Below are 23353 nucleotides of genomic sequence, written 5' to 3' on the forward strand. Positions count from 1 at the left end.
CTTTTGATGCCTTCCGGCACCCAGTAGAATTCGGCCCCTGGTCTGCATATGAGTGCATCTCAACGCACTCGCACAGCCTTGATAGACTTTAATTACAAAACTCGTACATTTTAATTTTTTCAGCAAACTTTATTACAGATGTCTTCGTACAGCTTGACCAATTTTCTAGCAGTGTTGTGCGAGCATTGACCTGCCAAACTGTCAGCACTTTACAGTCATGTGAAACTGTGAATCAGAGGTAAGCAGGTAGAGCTGCCATTAGCTTCCTGCACACATACTTGGACTCGGTGCTCTGTGCCTTGGTAAATTAAGCGCTGACATGCCAGCACTTCAATGCTTGAGCAACACTCCTAAAAAATTGGGTGGCTGTACATGGTGTGGAAAGAAAAAGAAAAAAAAAAAAAGACTAGAGGAAGGCAGTCTTGTTGAAGGGAAGGTGTGGCAGGTCAAAAGGTGAAATGAACTTTCTTCAGTGATGGTCAGTAGGCGAGCTGTCATCATCCGTCTGGGTTCCCGCATCGCGGCGCTCGATCCTGTAGTCCCCCTGACGGAACCGCTGCACGACTACATCCATCTCTTCTCGAAGCGCGCGTCGAACTTCTTGAGAAATCCTGCTGGTAAGCCACTCAAACGTCTTCTCCTGAACACAGAAAGGCTCACTTTTAATTTCCAACAAATTACCATTACGAAATCTCGTATAGAAGTATAGAACGTTTAATTAATATGAAACTGCGTGTCCTAACATCAGGCTACCAAAAAAAAAAAACTGCAGTAACTTAATTTCCACATCAGTGACTAAAATGAGCAAAAATAGGCAGCAAAAGAAAAAAAAAAAAGGAATGGTCACTTGCAGAGCAACTGTTACGCTATCTGCCTCATGTGTCACCTAACCTGCGAGATGTACTAGTCATGCACAGCCATACGATAACAAAAGTGGCGCGGTAATCTATAGAGCACAACTGTCTAGACATGCACTATGTGCCGAGGAGTACCATCTCAACTGCCAGGTATGCCACATTTCACATGCCACCGCTGCAGGTTTTCTCCGGAAGTGAGCCACACGTTTGTTTAATCACCAACCGTCAATGTCTGCTTCTACATAAAACTGTCGGCATACAATCAGTGAGGACTGCAAGACCTAAAAGCTGTAAGGAAAAAAAACGGGAAAAAATTGGCCGCACAGGACACTCTTAGTGGGGGCATTTGGCAGTTTTCTCCTGTATGTTTTACCCACATATCTAATAATGAATTACTTCATAAATGAAATTATATTCCCTATTACACCTTTCGAAGCCAGATGTACATTTGGCAGTTTTCTCCTGTATGTTTTACCCACATATCTAATAATGAATTACTTCATAAATGAAATTATATTCCCTATTACACCTTTCGAAGCCAGATGTACTAGACATGAACTAGAATGCTTGTGTATTTGAGGGGAAAGTTGAGGGATGCCGTAGCCACATGCAAGGTTTAGGATAAACTTCATAAATTACCAGCCCACCGTTTTTTTACATTAAATTTGCCCTAAAACCAGTAGTGAATAAGTAAATGATATTTTGTTATTCACTTAATAACATTTGCACATCTTGTATGTCAGGCTGTATTCAGTTTTTGGTAATGAAAGTGGAAAATTCCAAAGAGTCTAACACATCCCATACATACGTTGGTTGTTGCAGGCAACAACTTGGCTTGTGTGTTGTATTGTGTATACATACACATACATATCCCCCATTCACAATAGGAGAGTTCATCTGAGAAAAGCTAGCTCCACACCACTACATGTAATAATGTATGCACCTTAGAACTTGCGATCGCATAATACCTGACCAGACACAGCTGGAAATCGTTTTCCTTGCCCTTGCACAGCAAGCCCGCACATAAGCAAGTTCTGGTTCTTAGCTCTGCTGGCAAGCATTAACAACCCAAAATGAGTGTCACTTGGTACAAGTCACTGAACTGGTACTTCAATGTGTTGCACCTCCTATCTCCAGACGCTAACGCACACACCAATTAGTGTGCACACCATTTAGTAGCAGTACTGCTCTGCGAACTAGCGTATGAATATGACAAGGATCAGCAACTCACCCCGGTGGGATGTGCTCCGCCGTGGGCACCGCCTAGAAGGACAATGGAGATTGTTAAAAGGCAACGTGGTCGGGGTGAAATGCAGGAAAGCTTTTGAGGAAAATTGAACCATACCAGAAGCGTTAGCAGGTACCTCCGAGGACGGCATGCTGCACTGATTGTACAGCAGGACACCAGAGTCTGCCTGGCTGTAATGCCTCACGGGCGGCTCTGTTCCACCCAGAACCTCCGGCCGCTGGTGGGCACTGATTGAGGAAAACAAAGGAAGGAAACCATGGTCGAAAATCCAGATGCACTGAGGCACAAAGGAGTGTGGTGAGTCTTACACTATCATCTTAATCTCTGCGCCTGACAATGTGCCCTGGAGTGTTGTGGCTAAAGTTTTATCGAGTGGGGCTTGAATAACAGAAGCCAGCACCATCAACTTTAACTTTTTGAACACCAGTATGATCCTCGACATGCACAGAATTTTAACATGGCGCTCCTGGTTCATTTTGCTCACATTACTTCAGCCATTCAACCGGATTAAAAAATTAATTGGAAGGTTAATCGATCAATAACCCACCCCTAGATACAAAATACACAAATTAGAGAGGATAAACAAATAAAGTGGACAGTACGAGCGCAACTAATTTAATACGTCAAAACAAAGCAAATTGTACTTGTAATAGATCACTTGTTAGTTTGCGCTCATGCTGTCCACTTCATTTGTTTGTCCTCTCTAATTTGCGTACGTTGTAACCCAAAGCGCAGTCAAGAATAACACTGCACAAAAATTTCACAGTTTGACGTCACTGCTATAATTGTTGTGGCCACCGCAGACGGTGCATGGTATTTTCTCTTCTTTCCACCTCTATAGATTAGATACTACTTTAGGGCTCACATAAATGATGAAAAGTATATTTGAGCCAGTCTATGGAGTACAGACATGAGCAGAAGTTTGACAAAATTACTTCAGTATCAAGTGATGAGCACAAAGGCTGAAAAAAGAACAGCATGAAATAGGGAGTTTGCTTTGCCATCTTGTACTTTTAGTCATCGCCAGATTGCCTGCATTATCAAATACCTAAACATGACTTCCTGTAGAAGGATCTCATTTGCATACCTGCCAGGTTTCCCGAATTGTCCGGGAGACTCCCGAATTTTGATGGTTTTGTACGATTGTACAGCCGAAACGAAAATCTCCCGAATACACACCCGTGTCAGGCCAAACCTTTCTCCCAGTTTGGACACATTGCGCCGGAGCTACCCGACAGTCTAATACAATCCTACAGCCATTGACATCGTGATAAGTGAGGAGGTTAAAAAGCGTAGTCGGCCATGCGTGCAAGTTAAGCTGCTTAGTAACACAGAAACGCAAAATGTGAGGCAGTTCAGTATGGTAAAGAAAAATTGCACCCAGTTCCGAGCACCCATCCTACCGGCGAGCGGCCGTAACACGTTCCACTCTGCGCAATGAACGTTTTTTCATCATCATCATGTCTAACAACCCTCAGCCACGTTCTTTTGGCGAGGAGTCACAGGTACGAACATTGTTACGCTCTACAGTATTACCAGGACTTTCTGAAAAAGGTGGCGTCAGCCCCGCCAAAGATTTAGCATCTGACCAGTGGTGCATACCTCATTAGTTGTTTGGACGAAGCAGTGTAAATAATTGCACTCTGCTGCTACTAATTTTTAGATGCCACGCATCTCATTCACCCGCCTTGTCCCTCCATCCGGCATCGGCGGCGTCGTTGTCGGCGTCCGCCCCTCCCCCATTCTCCTCGCCGCGCCAGCTGCGCTCTCCGCCGCTCACCCCCTCTCCTCTCCGATAGCGAACACTCTCTCGCGAGGGGCATTGGATTCGATTGGATTGGCTTGGATTGGATTTAGATTGGATTAAAGTGGATTGTGTTGGATTGTATTGGGTCATAGCCGCGGCAGACGCACTGGCGCCGGCGCGTCTCCTCACCGTTATGCGCGCTATAAAACGCAGCGCCTGCGCCGCTCCGCTCCATCGTTCTAGCGCCATTCCTCCGCTGTCCAACGCTGCAACGTGAACCCCCTATGCGTCGCATCTACACGGGTTCGGAGGTGGTAGTTTTTTTTTTTTTGATCCCTTAGCCTCCCCCCCTTCCCCTGTCAGAGCTCCCTAATGGCATCTCGGAGAACCTGGCAGGTATGCATTTGAATTTTTCACTAAACAAGAGGTAAGGAAACAATGGTAAAGAAAGGAATACATACTAAGGCACAAAGTCTCCATAGCCATCCCCGCTATAGCCAGGTTCGTCAAAGCTGGTGCCGTCAAAGCTGGTGCCGTCAAAGCTAGCCGGCTCCTCAACGTGCAACTTCCTTGCAAATTCATCCGGGTCAAGGTGAAGGGCACTTTGTGGCTTTTCGCCCTGCCATACCGCGCTGCAGTGGACCACCTCATCACGGCCCATCCAGCCGACCATGTAGTCAAGAGTCACTTCATCACCTTGACCCAGGACATCTCTCAGATCACCCGAGACCCTCTCGTTGTCTTTATAGAAGATGTCACTTGTGAACTCAATCTTCCGTGATGCATCTCCTTCGTAGACTTCAATTATGACTAGGTTGTTCAGTGCTAGCAGCACTGTTCCCTTGGTGCCGTCGAAAACAGAAACTGATGGCTTGCTCAGTTCATTCAATGCAGCAGGGTATGCTCCTGTTATTTTCTTATCATCCATGGCAACCTGTGAAAAGCCCATTCAATTGCTTGCTTAAATGGCTGGGGAATGGCGGCAGGAAAAAAACTGCTCAGTTTCTATTTTCTTTGTTAATATCCGAGGCACAGCTAAGGAAGGCCAGTGACAGGCACCAACCACCCTTCTAATGTCCTGTGTTCCTCTAATGTGTTGGGCACTGCACACTTGCTTTAAATGCACACCACTTATTTTTGCATGAACAAATATTGGTGAACTTTAGTTGGTTATGCAACATGTACATAGCATGTTGACAGTGCAGTTCTAGTTATCAAGAGCTGCTTTCGCAAAATTTTCATAGTTTGGTATTGCTTTGTACACAGAACTCCTCAACAAATAGAACTGTCAAGCAATGGAACTGCCACAAACATTGCAGACTTTACTGGCTCCTGATCATAACTCCTTTTTACGCATTTATGGCAGCAAACAAGGCATAGACTTTTGACAGACTTGGCACACACCAGACGGGTAAGGCTCAATGTGCCAAGATCACCACCTTGCAATGTAACCACACCAGACGGGTAAGGCTCAATGTGCCAAGATCACCACCTTGCAATGTAACAGTGCGACACAGTATTTAAGGAGTAACCACATGCAGCGACAGCGACGAGCGACACAAAGAACGTAACTCAATGGGTACCGCAGACAGCGTGGGCGACAGCGATGAGCGAAAAAGTTTATACGCAGGTTGCCGGGGGGCAACAACGGCGACAGAGGTCTCCGGCGGCAGTGTATAGATTCTTTTGCTTATCGCTTTCGCCCGCACTACCTGTCTGCATTACTCACTGAGCTATGTCCGTTGTGTCGCTGCATGTGGTTTTTCCCCATTATGCTGGTGTGCACAATTGGCCATGCTGAAAATGCTTAGAGGCTAAACAAGGTTTCAATTTTGACACTCAGGTTTAGGTTAGATCATCTACGGTACTTTGATGTGCGGGTTGACTTCCCTCCATTATTGTTGGTTCGATACAAGACAAAAGATGTAAGCTGGAAAGACTACTGACACCAGTTTTTTTCACTCAATACTATTATACCGTTTGCTTCCTTTAACCACCAGGATATCCCCCATTATGAATGGGCATCGTCACATTGAATATATTTATATGGGACTGTATTTACAGGGTCGACAAAAATAGCTCAGTAAGCAGCAACCCTCGAAATGAATGTCAGTACGATGCCCTCCTCCCCTTATAAATGAAAACACGGAAACATAGCCCAGCACCTAGGACGTATAGGAATTCGCGACATCGCTTCCTACGCATGACTTAGCGAGCGGCAACACTGCAATGGCATTATCACAAATTGATGCAGGTAGCCACACCTACAGGTCATCGCCAGAATAAAACTTTGTGCAAAAACTATGGGCTGGCAAAGAGCTGATATTATGGGACATCAAATGTATACTGCGGTGGTTTTGCCTGAACCTTTTCATGCAGCCAAGCCAGAAAGACCTTGGTTGCCCTGAATGCTTGGAAAGTGCTTCCATTGTGCCCCCCCTTCTTCCCCGGAATCAGTCAGGCTTTGCCCACAAAGCATGACGAATGGTGTGCGGAGCCACAAACTGCCGATGGGATGCCTGCTTTCAGTAGCAGGGCTGTCAAAGCAATAAAAGCGGTGAATACGTGTCGCTGAGCCCAAGGACGCGGGTTCAATTCTCCGCTGCAGCAGCAGCTTTTCAGGTAGAAGGGAAAAGCAAGAACGTGTCGAGATTTCAGTGCAGGTTAAAGATCCCCAGGTATGCAAAATTAATCTGGAGCCTTCTAATACGGCGTACCTCATAGCCTGTGGTAGCTTTGGCACATAAAACCCCCAATGTTTTTTTTTTTTAGGTGTGTTTTGAAGTTTGCGCGGAAGCAATGACGTAATGTGTTATGTCATTGCTTACGTAATGTGTACCTGCACATGGCAACTCCATCTGCGTGAACTCCGCGACGCCCTGACGCTGCGTCTCATGTAACTGCCGGCCACTGACACGCTCGAATCTTTGCCCTCTTTATGTTTGTCCTCCTTGCTCTCGTCTCTTGACCCACTCGCTCTCAACGTACACTGTACGTTTGGCTGCAATAAACAGATGCCTTGGACTCCGGCTCGCAAACACTTCACTGGCGACGAGGATGGGATCGCTGCAGTCCCAAGCACGCAGCTTCAGCCAGCTCTGACTGCGTTAGCAAAACTCCCTGAATCCACTCCAGCCCTTAAGAGCCACACTCTTCAAGCACTAGCCGTCAACAATGGCAACCATGCTGCTTCCAGCCGCTATCGGCAAATTCTCTCCGGCCGAGCCTTCTTCCTGGCCTGTCCAGGTAGTGCCTGGAATTCTTCCAAGCGCACATATGTGGATGACAAGAAGCGCACTTTGCTGTGCAATGTATGCAGTGTCGACGCGTATGCTCTGCTGCGCTCGCTCTGCGCACCTAAGGCGCCATCAGAGACGCCGTTCAAGCACATCCAGCGCTTCGACAGTTTGCTTGCTACTGTGCTTTCAAGAACTGGTTAGATTGTCTCCTTTGTAATCGCCTTATCTGCGGCCTTCGTGACGAGACAATTCAGAGGCACCTTCTTGCCGAACCAGACCTTAAAGGCCAACCGCACTCAAATTTTTCTTTGTCCAAATTTGATCCAAATAAGTAGTCTAGGCTCTTAAAATCACCATGGCAAAATCCTAAGCTTTGTAAGCACACAGCACACTAGGTACCGTCGTTCAAAGTAGCTCCGTGCAGACGACGTTCGCACCTGGCGCAGAGCCGCCGAAACAAGTTCCGAGCGGCCTGTGACGGAGGTTGGGGAACCTGTCCCATGAAGCTCGCACTCTCCGGCGACTTCCACAGCGCTTCGCCGGACGAAGGAACGCGTTCGCCCGGCCTTTCTCTGTTACACCACCGCGCTGTACCGCTGTCGTCGCCATATTATTCAAACTAACTGCATAGGTAACGATATCTGCCTTTTTTTTCCAGTGCAATAAAAGATTAGAAGCCTACAAACTATTCACACACTTGCGAACGTTCTGGAGTTAGCAAAACTCCTTTAACTTGAAAATAATTTTTGTAATAAAAAAATAGCTCGACACGCACACTTGCCTTACATTTGTCATTCCTATTGCATCGATCACTGAAAAAAAAGGATACATATAATTCTTGTCCACTTGCACTTCCGCGTCCAATATTTACCACATTTGGGCAAGCCCAACGCCACCTCGATCCCTTAGACCTTTCTAAAAGTTTTACGACCTAACAGGAGTTGGACAAACGGGTATAAACATTTGTGCGAATTTTGCCTCACTCACTAAGTGAACCAAAATCAGCCTTGCTCGCAGTAACAAATACATCCCCACAAACATCAGCTGTCGTCTTCGCGAAGTGCGAAAGCTAACAAAACTGCTCCACTCAAATCCCAAAAGAAGTATTTACTTTTGTAGAGCGCTAGGCTTAGTTTACTTGAAAGTAAAATGTTTTCATCAGCACACGTCTCTGGTGAAAGTAGAAAACAGCGGTAGATAATAATTTTGTTCGTGTTTTAGTGCATCATTTAGCTGTTCAAGCTGGCTTGTAGGTTTAGATGCCTTTTATAATTCGATTTTCGATGTGTAGCAAGGCGAAAAATACTGGGCTGATATTCACGAAGCTGTTTCCATGCAATATATAGTAAAAATAGAGATTAATCTCCACCCGCGTGTGGTTTATTCCCTTCAAAGAGAGCGATGTGACAGCCGAGGCGCCGGCTAACCAAAGCTGTTTTTCGATATCATATGAGCAACTAGCTTTGTAAATCACTGGCCCGCTTTTTCACTTTCAATGCCAAGAATTGCTACCACGGAAGTTATTCTGATGCAAAAAGAACTGTCGTACGGTCTACTTTATTTCGATTGATAGCAACGCGATGTCGGAATTGCGCCAAACTCCATTATCCTGAGCAAACGTTAGTGTGAGTTCTTCTATGGAAATAACAGTGTGAAACGCGACGCTACCACACGCATTTGAAGGCGGCTCTGAGCGGCCGCCGGTTCTAGCGCGGCCGCTTCCGTTCCATCACGTACGTAACGTCCAGCCGCCGGTAATGGCCGCCTTTTCTATTCAGTTCCAGTTCTGAAAACGCCAACGCTGTGAGCTGTTTGCGCCGCTGGCGTTCATGTCTGAAACGTAGTATTTTGCATTTCACTCTTTTTATGTGTACTATTAGGTGACATTATTTTTACGTTGTCGAAATTTTGAGTGCAGTTGACCTTTAAGCTGTCCGAGGCCATCCTACTGGCTCGTGCAGTGGAAGAAGCAGCCACCAAGACTGGAGAACTGCGACGCTCAAAGGTTAACTCTGTTGTTGACAGCAACCAACTGCAAAACAGCGGGTAAGCGCCACGGTGCAAAGAGACCCACTTCTCCTATGCAACCATGTTGGCGTTGTACTGGTGAGCACGACTCACAAACTTGCTCATACCGTACAGCTTTCTGCTACTTCTGCCGCAACAAGGGGCACCTCGAGAAAGCCTGTCAGAAGAAAGCAGCGAAAGAACAGCAAGCTTCCAAACCCGATCATTGCAAGCACCCCAAGAAAAGGTTACAATATTGTGGACGCAACCACCACGTTTTGGAGTCCCGTGACCCAGTTGAGGATATGTCAACCCTGTCACTGCTGCCGATGCATACTCAGACGAGCCTACGCATGGAACACCCAAGTCCGCCATGGTAAACTGCACTTCGCCTGCTTTTTGTGTGGACGTGCGCATCAAAAATATACCACTGTCCATGGAAGTCGTGCTGCCTGCAGCATCATCAGTGAGGGAACCGTGGATACGCTTGGTCTACCAAGGCAAGAGGTTCATCCTAGTTCTCTACAACTTCATTCTTACACAAAAGAGCACCTAGATATTCTGTGACTCGTAGAAGTTGCAGTCTCGCACGAAGAAAAGAGCGCCCACAAATAGTATTCACACCTTCACCCATGGAGGAAAGAATACTCAGGAGAGGCCCCTAGCACCCCAATGCATTGCGAAAAGTGTGGAGGAAGTCACGTGATTTTTCTTGAGCCCATGGACAATGTTGCTTACTTGTTTACAACTGCGGCGGCCAAATTTGGGCGAATAGAACGGACATATTTTTAAGGCTCTTGGTATCTGGCTGCTTCACTGCGCTTGCAAACCAGCGCAGTCGCTACGACAAACGTTTTTAGATTAGGCCAGTTTGAAAACTCCGCCGTCGGAGGCGTCTGCGTTCGCCATCGCGCGAGCCTGTTGCTATGACGATGACAAACGCTACTTTGCCAGGCTTAAGAGCTGAAAAATCGTCCTTCTATCTCAAAAACGAAGGCCGTTTTTCGATTGAAACTTTGGGTGAGGGTTAGAATGGGCGAATTGAAGGCGAAATCAACAGCTTAGAAGATGACATCGCACCGAGGAATTCGCGACGAAGCTGTTTTCGCTTCGAAGCGGGAGGGCAGGGCGACGCCATGTTAGTCAAATCAAACCGGAGACAGCAAAGGATGATGGGATAGAGTGCTGGGCTCCGTGGGCTCAAGTCATGGCGGGACTCGGCTTCACAAATGTGACGTCAGGGCCTCTCCTAACCTTTTCTTTCCTCCATGCCTTCACCTCTTTGTTGTGTGTGGATCTGGCACCAGCCTGCTGGGAAGAGACTGGTTTCCTGCTCTGGGGTTCTCACTCTGCAGAATAAGCTATACCGGAAGTGAAGCTCCACTTACAAAGTCAACAGCAATCTCTGAATTCCCTGAGGTTTTCGCTAAAGGACTGGGAAAGAGCAAAGGGCCTCCGTGCACATAGAGGTCAACGCTGGAGCTACTCCTGGGTTCTGAAAAGCCCGACAAATTCCCATGGCTCTCCAATCGCGAGCAGATGACGTTATTGACATCCTTGTTCAAGAACGTGTCTACCTGCTGAGGCGGTCATCACGTCGGGCAGGCCTTTGCCCTGCAGTGGGCGTAGGTAGGCTGGTGGTGGTGGTGATGATGATGGTGCAGTGAAAATAATTGTTTACAGCCTCGTTTATTTGTGTCAGTTTCGGTTTCGACAAAGCGAGCACCTAGGCGGCCACCATGAAAGGAGGGCGCTCGTGACGTCACCGTTCTTGTCGCACCGCTACCAGTCTCAACACGCACGCATGCGTCCAGACTGGCCATAGTTTCCACCATCCCCATGCACCCGGGCAGCATGACATCAGTCCCGAAACCGCGACGTGATACACGCCGGAGCAGTGCGTGCCAACCGCAGCCAGCGCGTTGGCCACGTCACGGGGGCCCTCGCGTTAGCAGATGGCGTCATGCTTATGCTGATTGCGAAAGGGTATCCGTTCTGAGCTTTCTGGTGCGTGCAAAAATTAAAATGGATTTAAAATAGTTATACTAAACGGTTACTGTTGAAACTTGCTGGGAGATATCGCCACATACAAAGGAATCCCAGCTTTGACCGTTCGTCTCGGTACTCCTTTATACTCCAGCCCCGCAGCAGGCTTCTCTGCACACCCACATTCAATGCAGGGAAGCAAGCTTTCATGGTGGCCTGACAGGAAAGCTTACTTTCACAGACAGTCATGGACAAATGAAACACGATCACGAAAATATGAACCAGCACACACTGATAGCGTGATTTTTTCCCACGCAAATCAAATGTGGCTTCCCAAATATACTAATAGCGTGCCACTATTGGACCTCCACAAATATTTTTCAGTTTTGCCTGTTCCGGTTCATATTTTCATGTTTGCATTTCATTTGTCCGTGACTTTACACTAGCTGAAACATTAGCTTCTTTGGTGAGATAGAACACATCATCACCCCAACACAAAGGGGATGCCATTAACAATCAATCAATCAATGACAATGGTCTCACTGGTGAGCTGCTTGGTTGAAGTATTCCTAATTGACTGCAAAACTACCAATCATCTACATTTACAGTATCATAACAATTAAATGTTTTAGCTTTGCCAATTACGTATTTCTGTGCAGATACAAGGAGGAGGAAAACAGTTTATTGCTCCCATTGAATAGAAAGAAAGGAGCGCAGGATGGTTGTGAGTCATTTTTTGTGTTATGGACAAATTTCACTGGGGTGCTTACAAAAGAATGCTTAAGGCGCCATGGAGACAAAATACAAGTTTGCTTTATTCAAAAGATTTAGTGGTTATAGTGCCCTCAGCGCTTGTCCAGCAGCAACAATTCTTTATTCATTGAAGAATTAAACATTTTAAGCCAAAATTTCAATTCTCCAGCAAAATCATGAGTTTTCATGATGTCGACAATGACTTATCCAGAGCAGGGCCTTAGAACTAAAGACAGCCTGCTGACCACGACTGCTACCATCTCGCAGACGGCTGTTATCTTGTTTATCGCCCACTTCATAGATGGTGCTGCAATATCGCCGAAGTGCCGCTACTTTATTTACAGAAGCCCTAGGATTTAAGGGCAGCACTGAAGGAGTTAACTTCAAGGCTGTCGAGACGACTAAAAGAACAAAATGCTGGTGGACAAAAAGCAGAGATGGGAATATTGCCTAGGACAGCGACCACCTGTAACAGAAAAAAGTATTTTGAGTCTGCCTCAACAGCAGCACTAGAATTAAACGATGAGTATAAGTTTCCTTGGTAAAATTACACGTCATTACCCTGTTACAAAAGGGATACCATTAGCAATCAATCAGTGCCAGTGTTTGCACTTTGCTTCTGGCAGGACTTCTATACCTGCAGTATTGTTGTTAGGGTTCATACTAATTTCCAAAAATGTAAGTTACAACTCGACAAACATGGTCATGTAAGTGACCGTGCCACTTACGTCAGTTGGTCAGTGTTATGTCGGACAAGTCCAATGCGTCCGACGGCTGTGTTGGGCAGTGTCAGCAGGCTAAGTGCCACACTAACTGCTTCGGTGCTTACGTGTTTGTTCGTAACTAATTGTTCACCCCACAATTCTTACTGCTATAAAAGGAATGTGGACTAAATTTAAGCTCAAATAGCTCATGGAAAGTTTATGCACAGCTGTGCGATTGGCCAAGGCCAGCATAAGCAAACGTCAAGTTAGACAGGGCTTATAAGCTTGCAGAACAAACTATTTTCACCTAAATGTAATGAATATTCATTTTATAGCAGTAAGAATGGTGGGGCAAACAATGGAAGTTACGAAAGTACACGTAAACAAAGAAGTATCTCACGAGGATGGCTTGGTGGGCTAGTTAATGTAGCATCATAAAGGGTTGACAGCGCATAAACACGGCGACACAAGGCGCTTGTCCTGTCCTGTCAGCGCTTGTCCTGTCTTCTCTTCCTTGTGTCGTGTTTATGCGCTGTCAACCCTTTATGAAAGAAGTATCAGTGCGTACTATGCTTGTTATAGCTGCATGGCACTTTGGGGTTGTCTCGCACGACACAGGCTGATTGGCGTAAGCGACATTGTCTTATGTGACCGTGTTCGTCAAGCATATCCCATGCTTCACGAAACAATTACTACCTATTATAAAAAAAAAGCCACATGCAAATACAGTAAAAAACAAAGCAAAGGCAGACAGCGGTCCTGCACAGCATGGTGGTGCCATCCAGGAGGACTAACAGTAAAAAAGACATTTTGCAGTCTGCTACTGAGTAAACAGTGCGCTAACGTTCACTTGAAGACGTTCACTTGATACATCATCGCAGACATTGCAAAATACACGATTTGGTGAAAAATTTAAATTTTAACTTAGTCATTAATTTCTTGGTGAATAAAGCATCGCTTGCTGCTAAACAAACGCTGGGGGCACTATAATTAAACAGACTTTTATTTTGTTGCATGGCCCCTTTGTTTGTATGGCCCCTCATGGTGATTTTGTCGACGCTTTTTTTTTTATTCTGGTTATTGCATTGAGATCAACGCACAGGACTTCTGGAATAGGTTGGATTAGGTTTATTATAGGTTGTGTTCTGTGTTGCTGGGCTGGGTTAGGTTAAGTTTGTTGCAGTTGGGCTGGATTTTGGTAAGCTGATACATTCAGTTATGTTAGGTTGTGTTAGGTTAGGTTTGATGAGGTCAGGTTATATTAGGTTACGTTGCTTTCTTGTACGTAACCACTATTATCGGTTGAACGGCGTGGCAGGGTCGGGTCAACCAGCTCAAACGCCGAAACTAAGTGAAACTAATGTAAATCTTCACTTGAATAAATCGCTGCGGACCATGGAAGATTTTTTGATTTAGTAAAAATACAGCAAATGGGGTGAACTGAGCAACTCTTCAGAAAGCATGGCTGAATTTGAGTTGATTTTCAGTTTTCAGCAACTGAAGTTGGCACGTCAGTCGTGCATATGGAGTCGTGAGCCATTGGAAATCTCGAGACCGCATTCTGGAGCGCCGACACTTTTCCAACACGGTTGTATTTGCGGTCTCCTGTGATTGGCTCTGCTTGCAGTTACCCATGACGTTCTGCACGTGCAGCCAATAACATGAGTCCGCAAGAACAGTTCCGCTTTCCCCAAACAATACAGCCCCTGGTAAAGAAGATGGAGAGTAACAACAACAAAAAAAATATGTCCATGCAATTTTAGGCTGTCTTCTTTGGCTGGTTTAAATGATAATGCCAAAAATTCGCAAGAATTTAAATTCTCAACTAAAATCTTTGTTTTGACTAGAGTCATTTTATGTTCTCGTGGATCGAAATGCTCAGAATGTAAGTCACAAGTGCACATTTTGCGCGAAGTGTCTAATTTGCCTCAAGCGCTGCCTGTAGGGGCGCCACTGAAATCCCCCTAGTGGCCTGTTTCGAAAGCAACCGTGGGAGCGCCACCCCGCTCCCCACTGGCGCCGCTGCTTTTGCTGCCTGTTCATGACTGAGATTTACCGTTTATATCTGTTGGAAATACATATTTATGCGGAGCAGTCACTCTGTTCGCAAATGTGGTGTATTTACGAGAGTAAATGTTCCTGACATGATCTTAGTGTGGAACAGGCCGGCGTCGCGAAACCAGCTTATGCATGGCCCTGATTGTGATTCCACTGCTCTGAAATTTACTAGCAGTGTCTCCGTAAGCAGCGTTTCCTCAGATGGTCATGATTGAGCACTCGCCCGCATCCATATATACTCCACAAGCAGCACGGAGATGGGCTTCCAGACTAATACGCGTCCTCAGCTAAACGCAGCTTCATAAAATCGTCATATGACACAGGGAGCCTACAGCATCTGGCACAAACTGAAATCAGAGGGCCTTATCAGATACCGCACTCTTCCAAGGACACCTGTTATCGCTTGAAACTGCCTACCCTGTATACTTAAAAAAATGCGTCCGCCGAGTGATCAGCTGTTCATTGAATCCGAAAAACAAAAGGAAAGTGAACGCGCAGTGTGTGTGTGATTACTAAAAAGTTCATTCCTTGATTTCACTGTGCATTTGTACACGATAGTTAAGCGTCCCCCTTCCCCTTCCCACGTCTTGCGAAATAGAAGTGCATTTCGACGAACGCCTTTACCACTTCCGCAGCTGCACTGGGACTTTTTTTTTTCTTTTCATTTCATTCCTGTACGAGCTTTTCTATTTTTTCAGGACTTGCAAACCATTTATTTTTTCGTAGTTTCATTAACTTTCCTTGGGTCTTGCAAAAAGGCGTGAGTGGGCACATTTTTAAAGACACGCAGCCTTGGAATATACAACATTTTCGTGTGGCTTATTCCCATAAAAGGCAAGTTATTGTCAGGTATTGGGTAATTATATCCCCGAATCATATTTTTCTAAAACGTATATATTTGAAACAAAGCTGCATTCGCTGTCCACGCCGCAAAACGAACCAAACCTCTTAGTGTGCCAGTATCAGGCCTAAACGGAAGGACAATAGAATTCACTTGTGCTCGCGTATTCAGAGGTTGCAGTATGATATGCTGCTACCGTGGTCAATGCCCATAAGAGCACGCATAAGAACGCCCATAAGACGCGCGCAGAACCGCATCCCCAGATAGCTCTTGTTGGCACTCGAGCACCCTACCAAGACGCAGATGTTTTTTGAAGTGCCCTAAACGTACTATTTGCATGCTTACAAACGTCACCATAACAAGTTTGTTGAGGGCGCGGGAAGGCAAAAAGAAGTGAAAGAAAACCAAAGCACTGCATGAGCCTCTATCAGCCACGCAGCGCCCATCCCGTAAACGCCGCGGAAAACCGGCGGCAGGCGGCGCCGCGATCGCAAAGCTCGAGACGTATTGTCCTTAATATAACTGCGCGGTAATACGAGGACACAGAAAGAGGCACATATAATACAGGACGCGGCGCATGTACCTCTTTCTGTGTCCTCGTGTTACCGCGCAGTTATAGTATGGATCAATACCAACTCGCCCAATTCACTGCATCCTCCTTGAATTGTTCGGGCGGTTTCCGCGCATTTTGGCAAGGTGACGTTCACCTTGCACGACGTCCCTTGCGTAAACTTGCGAAAAATAACCTTGATCGCTATTCGCGTGAGACAACCCTAGAATAACTAGTTTCAAAACATGCGTACAATGCATAGCAGTATCGTTGAATGGTTCGAACCAGCTTCTAGAGTAGTTATGAGAGTAAATATAGCTGTTCGTGAGATTCTGCGGATCGGAGAGGTCGGGACACTCCGGCCAGATTGAAATGCACATTTCTTCAACCGGTCATACGAAGGTCGCGCACAATCAATTATCATAATTTACTCACGAAACAAATCTAAAATAAATGTGACACTTTTACTTCGACCTAGGTTTTAATCAGAATAATCTGCAACAAGCGTATTGCACAAAATAAAACCGTTAGAATCGTCTCAGGAACAGCTCATTTTCAAGCAGCGATGCGAGTTTGGTCGACTAGTACAGAAGCCGCTTCACGCATCTGTACTGGCACTTTAGCGCGATGAAGCGGCTAAAAAATTCAGGAGACTAAACTAGCATACTCACGCCTGTTCATTTCACTGCACTCACAGCCTTTCCCTTCGACGACAGGCCTAAGAAAACACGGAGTCCCTCCAGCACCACGCTGCCAGTGCTGGCAGTTTTCGAATTCGATGCGACCGCGCGCTTCGCGTGCTTCTGCGTGCACACCATGCCCACGCGCATGTGCGCACTGACCTTTTCTTTCTTCTCAAGTACAGCGCCACCGAAGAGTATATAGATTTCATTTTTTTCGTTTTGCTTTACAACGTATTTAGGAAGACAGCTTAGCTTACGCCATACAGCATGCTGTCATAAGGATTGGAAAAGAACAAGAATTTCTTAAGAAGCTTTCAGAAATCTTCGTGAAGACGCCGCTTTCTGGGCAAGTGGGCACCTGAAAATGAGGCTAAAGAACAACGCACCAATCCGCGCACGACATGATGATGATGATGATGGATAGTGGTATCAGTGGTATCACTTTCCTCCATGAGTGGTATCTTCTTTGCAGCGGGTGATGACGCGTCATCTTACCAAAAAAAAAACTAAAACGAAACTAATATACCTATGTTTTACACTCTTTGTTTAATACTAGCGCTCCTCTTACGGCAGGCACAAAAAACTTGTTAGGCACAAAATACTTATTTTTTTCTGTAGCTGCCCTAGGCAATACTCCCCTCGCTGCTTTTCGTCCACCAGCATTCTAATCTTTTAGTCGGCCTCGACAGCCGTGAAGTTAACTCCCTCTGTGCTACCCTTAACCTGGGACTACTGGAAGCCGAATATTTCCCTCTAGATTTGGATGGATACCCTCGCATTCTAACACACCATGTGCCGCATAGTTTCTGTTTCTTTTCCGCAGACCACCCATGGATCCCATCATTTTGTGTATACTTCCCCACAAAGCTCTTAGTTCGCAAGCAACCTCCTCTAGCCTGAAAACGCAAAGCACTGCCTTTGAAATTATCGTAGAAATTTCCCTTTCTGATGTCCAATTTCTCTGCCCTGTACATCTCTAACGAAGTTTAGGCTTCCATTTTTTTCTCTTCATTTATTCGTTTCTATATGCCTTCCCTCTTTTTTGGTTATCTTGGCAGCCTTTCTAGTCTTCCTTAGCCACTGTGTGTCCACACTTTTCATGTATAGGTACCTAAAGACTTTACATGTTTCGGCTACATGCATCGCCCCTTCGTGCCCGCCGCGTCTGGATAGTACAAAAGCAGACGACCCGCGCCGCCTTCCATGTGTTTTCAATTACAAGCCAGCGAAAACGTGGTTGTACTTAATTTAATCACGTTTTAGTGCGTTCAAATGATAGCATACTGAAGTGCCCTTAAAATAGTTGCAGAGGCTAAACAAAATAATATCCGCTGAAACAAGCCGATTTATCGGCTTTCTTTTGAGCGAGCTGCCGCGATCGTCGCGACGTGCGTCAGTAGCGCCCGGTCGGATGGTCCAGTCTTCTTGCCTACAGTTGATAAAGGAACAGTTCGCAAGTAGCATTGAACACAGAACGTTACTCTCCTTATAGCCTAGCTGAGGTAACTGAAAAAGGTTGCTTCAGCAGGAGCATGCAAGCGGACGCGAGCAGCGCGCAGCCGGCTCAACTGACTCCCTCACGGCCCGGCACCGCCTTGAAAACGAGCGGAAATTTTGTTTTGTATTTTCGCAAAAATCGGCAAACTAAATGATTTTTCGCGCAACATTTTACGCCGCACAATTTACAAACGGCAGGATACATGTATACTAGCGCAGGGGTGAGACAGCCCAAACAGATTTGGGAGCAGTTTTCGGAGCAGCAAAATTTCGATTTTGGAGCAGAAGAATCTTGATTTGGAGCAGTTAGGGAAATTTAATACATCGTCTTGTGAGCTTAAAAAATCATTATTTCAGTAATTTTCAGGGTCAAGTGCACATTTCAATCAGTTTTGAATACACAGAACACTTAAACAGCCTTACCTGAAAGAATTTTTAACAGTATCACAAAGTACTAACTGCACTACCTTTTTCCTAACTGGTGATATTGTGTTGCGCCTGCACGCAACACTGACAACAAAACTGCCGTTAACATTAGAGAGTTTTAGCAGTCCGTCTGTTCTGTTGGTTACTTTGTTACCGGGTTGACGGGACCGGTCTGCGCCTGCGCGCGCGGAAGGGCGAGGAGGCGCGGGCAACTAATCCCCCTACGGCTACGAATGCCCAAGTGCCCAGACGAGTCCCGGTGAGCACGTTAACTACGTACACGACGGAACAGACGGACTGCTAAAACTCTTATCAAATTTAATTGCTCCGCAATTGTGACGTTTTTTTTTTTTTGCTGTTTTAATGCTAAAATTATTGTTTTTGAAATCCCAGGCTGTGTTGTACGAACGACTGTAGTCACGGCAACAGTTGAGCAGCTTCGAGCTAACGGTCGCATAGCCCAACCAGCCTACCCGTTTCAGTCCCCGGGGCGCAGGTTCACCCTATGGTCATTTGAGTAGCGTTAATGTTTAGCCACCTATATTTTGGCATTAAATTTCACTTTGCATACATCAAGTGTTATAGTCGCGTTCTATGGCAATCGTGTAGTCCTGCAGGTATTGGGCGCTGCCTGAACAGGTCGCGGCGCCGCAGCACAGCCCGCAACTTTCGTGTCGACCGTTCCATCCCCGAGGCTCGCGATCGCGCTTCGAAGCACAGCAACACCTCAACATTTTACAACAGCGCAACAAGCCAAAAAATTCACTTCACGAACCCGATTATAGACGCGCGCACCGCGTTTCGCACTCAAGGACAAACCACGCCGAAGTCGTAGGCCCCACATTTCAATGAACTTTTTTTCGGGCCGCCCAACTTCCCGTAATCTGGCACCAATCTCAAACCATATCCTTGAGTTAACGTCACTGTTCAGAGTCACAACAGATAGAATGAATAGACTGGAACTCAGCTGATAGCGTAAAATAAACCAGGGAAAATATCGGCGATACGCACTGAGCGCGTTGGTAGCAGCCAGATCAGGCGGCGGCCATGTTTGTTGCCACAGCGATGCCTAATCGACAAGGCCGTTTCTGCGAACCCGGACGGAAAGCGAATCGAGTTTTAGAAGCTATCGCTTGCTTCGTTTCAATCTTTCTATTTGTGCCATTTCTGTGTTTGCGATTGACCGACGATAAAAGCGGTGACCGCGGGATGCGGGAGGCTTTTGTCCCCGCCGAAACTGACATGAGCATCAAAATCCGTGCCGTTGAGGCTCTTCTGGAGCAGTTTGGCGCAATTTTCGCCATTTTCGTACTTTTGGAGCAGCTTGGCGCAGGAAAATGGAATTGTATCAGAAAGGCGCAATATGCGCAGCTGTCTCACCCCTGCTAGCGGGTAGAAGACGAAACAATATAGCATTAAATAAACAAATTAAGTGCAATCAAAGGATGTGGAACAAGCACGTGTACTTCTATATTTACATAAGAGAACACAGCACACGCGGTGCGCGACAGAAAAATTTACATATATACGATCGTCACTGACTGTATTCGTTATCTTCTAGTGCCGGGGTCAACAACCCTCGGGCCGTAGGTTGTTGACCCCGGCACTAGAAGTGACCCTGGCACTAGTTGACCCCCCCCCCCCCCCCAGCAGGTGGTCAGAACCCCCCCCCCTGTCACAAACTATCTGAAGGCTGACGCGTCTGTTTTGACCCCCAATGGGGTTAGACGGGAGCCAAGAACAGAGAATTGGTCTTTCCAGTTGCATTTTTGTCACCCATTTTCACACTCAGCCAGATTGTCAATTATTGTGAAATATTGGCCATTCACTTAATTATTTCTCTTTGCCTTCCCACTTATCTCTCTCTTTCCCACACGATTTCTCTTTTCTCTTTCCCAAGAGAGTACGTTTGTATCGCACTGGAAGTGTGCACGTCGCGGTCTGTGGAGTGCTTCCGGGCTGTCGAAGCAACATTCATGGACATCGACTTCATGGCTCACACATATGTAACCTTGCCTGACAGGGAGCCACACAGCTGCTCGGATCCGCACCGTGCATGACACAGCGTTCTGTAGTGGAACATCGCTGACAAGGTGAAATATTTCAGAACGGCCTCCTGGACAATTGCTTGAAGTTAATAAAATACTGTTACTTACGATAAATGGGTTTTAATAAAAGACCCAGTTTTAATAAAAAAAAAAAAAAGGAGGGAATGCTTAGAACTTTCTAAGAATGTTAAGGCGAAAGCATAGTTGGACCAACTTTTGGTTGAACTTGGACTTGACTAGCTCTCTCGACAGCTCCCTCCATAGCTTGTTCCGCCTGCTAGCTGTCACCAGGAGCATCCTGTTTGCCCTATTGCTACCTTAACCTCCCAAAGTAGCTGCTGTTTCCCTTTCTTGGCACGTGCTGTCACTCCTTCTCCGAGACCTCCTCCGAACCTTCCCTCAAACTGCTGTTTCCCTTTCCTAGTGCGCGATCACCGGCTAAGGCAACTTTTTTGGACGACACTGTGTACCTCACGATTTTTTGTACCTCACACATTCTATGAAACTGATTTAAGGCTTTTGCCTTAAAAATTCATTTCAGACACTGAAAGAAAACGATCCTGATTTCCAGAACCCCGATCATCATCATCACCACTACCACAACCAACACCATGGAGGAAAGAATACTTCATGACCACCACCGTTAGGGTGGCCACCCCATTATCGTCATTTCCACGATCATCGTCATTTGAGATTGTCTTGAGCCCCTCCCTGCCACCTTCAAAGCACTTCCGAATCCTCCAAGTATTAGCTAGTTTTGTGAACACAGGGTGTGTTTTAACTTTTTGTTTTACGTTTAGCATGTCTCTTAGTATTTATTAGACTACCAATGATGCCTTCTTCGTTGCAAAATAATTAAAGGGGGCATTTTTCTTTTACTTCCCTTCCACTTTTTTTCATGATGTTGAAGAGCACATCATGACATTCCCAGAGCAGCCGGGGCCCTGTTTTAATTTTGCTGTCATCCCCATCTTCCAGAGTGCCTGTTCTTACTGGCTTATTTTTTGTCGCGAAGATGGGAAGCCAATCAAAAAGCAGTTTTTTTTCATCTGTTTTGGTATGGCAGTGGACATGCAAGGTTCCTCTATAGGCAGGCCTTGATGTCCTGCGTAAGCTTTCCAAGGAGATGCTGCTGCCCGGGAGCAGACGTAGAAAATACACGCAGAATTGCTAAATGCAGTTGTTGGCTGCCTCGTTTCAAGCCACTAGAGCTAATAATCTGATTTTGCCACAGGCTGCTGCATACGTACGAGCGAGAGGTAAGCAGGTATGGTAGGCTCTGGCGTTGAGTCACATGCATGCTTCTTTCGATTGCGCTTATACACAAGGCAAAATACCGTATTCACTTGATTCTAAGCACCCCCTGATTCTAAGCAACCTCCCCTACTTTTGGGGGAAAAAAAATTGGGAAAAAGTTCGCCTGCGAATCTAAGCACCCCCTTTTCTGAGCAACCATCGCAAGGTGGAGTTTAGACGCGTGGAAGCGGGCCCGAGTTGACGTTTTGGCGAAATATTTTGTGAAGTTTACAATTACAAACCACTTAAATGGAACAGAAGACTACCTGCTGGAGGATACTCCGTTGTGGCCCAAGCGGCACAACGGAGTCAAATGGCGGTGAGGGTGACTGAGTATCGGATGTAGGCGGTGGAGTCACTGCCTGTACCTATCTTTCTTTTGAATGTTTGCAAAATAAAACGTTGGTCCTTGCGCCCGTCTCGTCGAGATACGGCCACAAAAAAAAAGTCGTGGGGAAGGGGGTAATTTAAGTTTTTCGAATCTAGCACCCCCTCACTTTGGACATCCAGATCGTGGAAAAAGGGGGGGGGCTCTTAGAATCAAGCAAATACGGTATATCAACTTTGGAACGTTTCGCTTCAAACAATAGAATGCCTTAATCTTGGACTGAGGCATCCTACTATTTTATAAATAACGTTTGCTAGCAGAGGTTTGCCTTTTAAAAGCACATGACAAGCGAAAGTTCTTGCATACATTTATGTTACAATCCCATGTGTCCTTGTTGCCTTAGTGTTCGTTTCAGAAAAATGCTTCAGTAAGCTCCACTAACACCGCACTTCACTATTAAATATTTGCAACGTCGCGAAATGTAGTGCAGGGAAGTTTACGGGGCAACAATACCTGTTTTCACGATTTTGGCATTTTCTGCATTCATAAGCAACTGCTACTGCTGTGAATGGTATACAGTCGAACACGGATATATCGAACTCCAAGGGGATCGCGAATTAGTTCGATATATGAAAAATTCGATATAAAAAATATGGGCTCTGAGACCTCACCTATGGAGAACGATCACTTACCGATCATCGCATTCAAGAATGACAACTAATTCCGCACTCAGGACGCAACAGGACGCTTTATTTCCGTGAAAAAAAAAAATCGCTGATCTTGGCCTGCTTCTTCGTCCAGGAAATGAAATTAAAGACGCTGGTCTCGATCTTCTCGAGGCTGCACAACTAGGAAATTCCAGCAGTACGCTGCGCCTTCGCACACCGTCCACAACACGCACGTAAAAGAAGAACAGCGCGCACGTACCACAATAACTTTGAAGGTAACAATTCCAAGGCTCTCTGAACGGACTCCAACAAAGCGCTCGCGATGGTCATCTCCGAGAGAAACAGTGATCTCCGAAAGGTGAGGGACAACTCGCCAAACAGCAGCAACAGCAGCAAAATGCAAAAGAAGGAGGAGG

General features: G+C 46.0%; 1 protein-coding gene across 3 annotated transcripts; it reads right to left on the reverse strand.

Moving 5' to 3' along the window:
* Positions 1-9: 9 nt before the first annotated feature.
* LOC144152311 (uncharacterized) lies at positions 10-22824 on the reverse strand. Of its 3 annotated transcripts, none has more exons than XM_077683571.1 (5): positions 22783-22824; positions 4315-4787; positions 2203-2333; positions 2089-2120; positions 10-640 (listed from the first exon to the last, which is right to left on the reverse strand). In XM_077683571.1, exons 2-5 carry the CDS (start codon positions 4779-4781, stop codon positions 470-472), a joined length of 801 nt encoding a protein of 266 aa, XP_077539697.1. In that variant the 5' UTR covers positions 4782-4787; positions 22783-22824; the 3' UTR covers positions 10-469. The 3 variants fall into 3 exon arrangements, with proteins under 3 accessions (XP_077539697.1, XP_077539703.1, XP_077539686.1); XM_077683577.1 differs by lacking the exon at positions 22783-22824 and adding an exon at positions 7868-8060; XM_077683560.1 differs by lacking the exon at positions 22783-22824 and adding an exon at positions 16663-16799 and having other exon boundaries at positions 11-640.
* Positions 22825-23353: the final 529 nt, after the last annotated feature.

This window comes from Haemaphysalis longicornis, unplaced genomic scaffold, assembly GCF_048455015.1.
Source record: "Haemaphysalis longicornis isolate Haplotype H1 unplaced genomic scaffold, Haemaphysalis longicornis Haplotype H1 scaffold_1, whole genome shotgun sequence".
NCBI classification, from domain to species: domain Eukaryota; kingdom Metazoa; phylum Arthropoda; class Arachnida; order Ixodida; family Ixodidae; genus Haemaphysalis; species Haemaphysalis longicornis.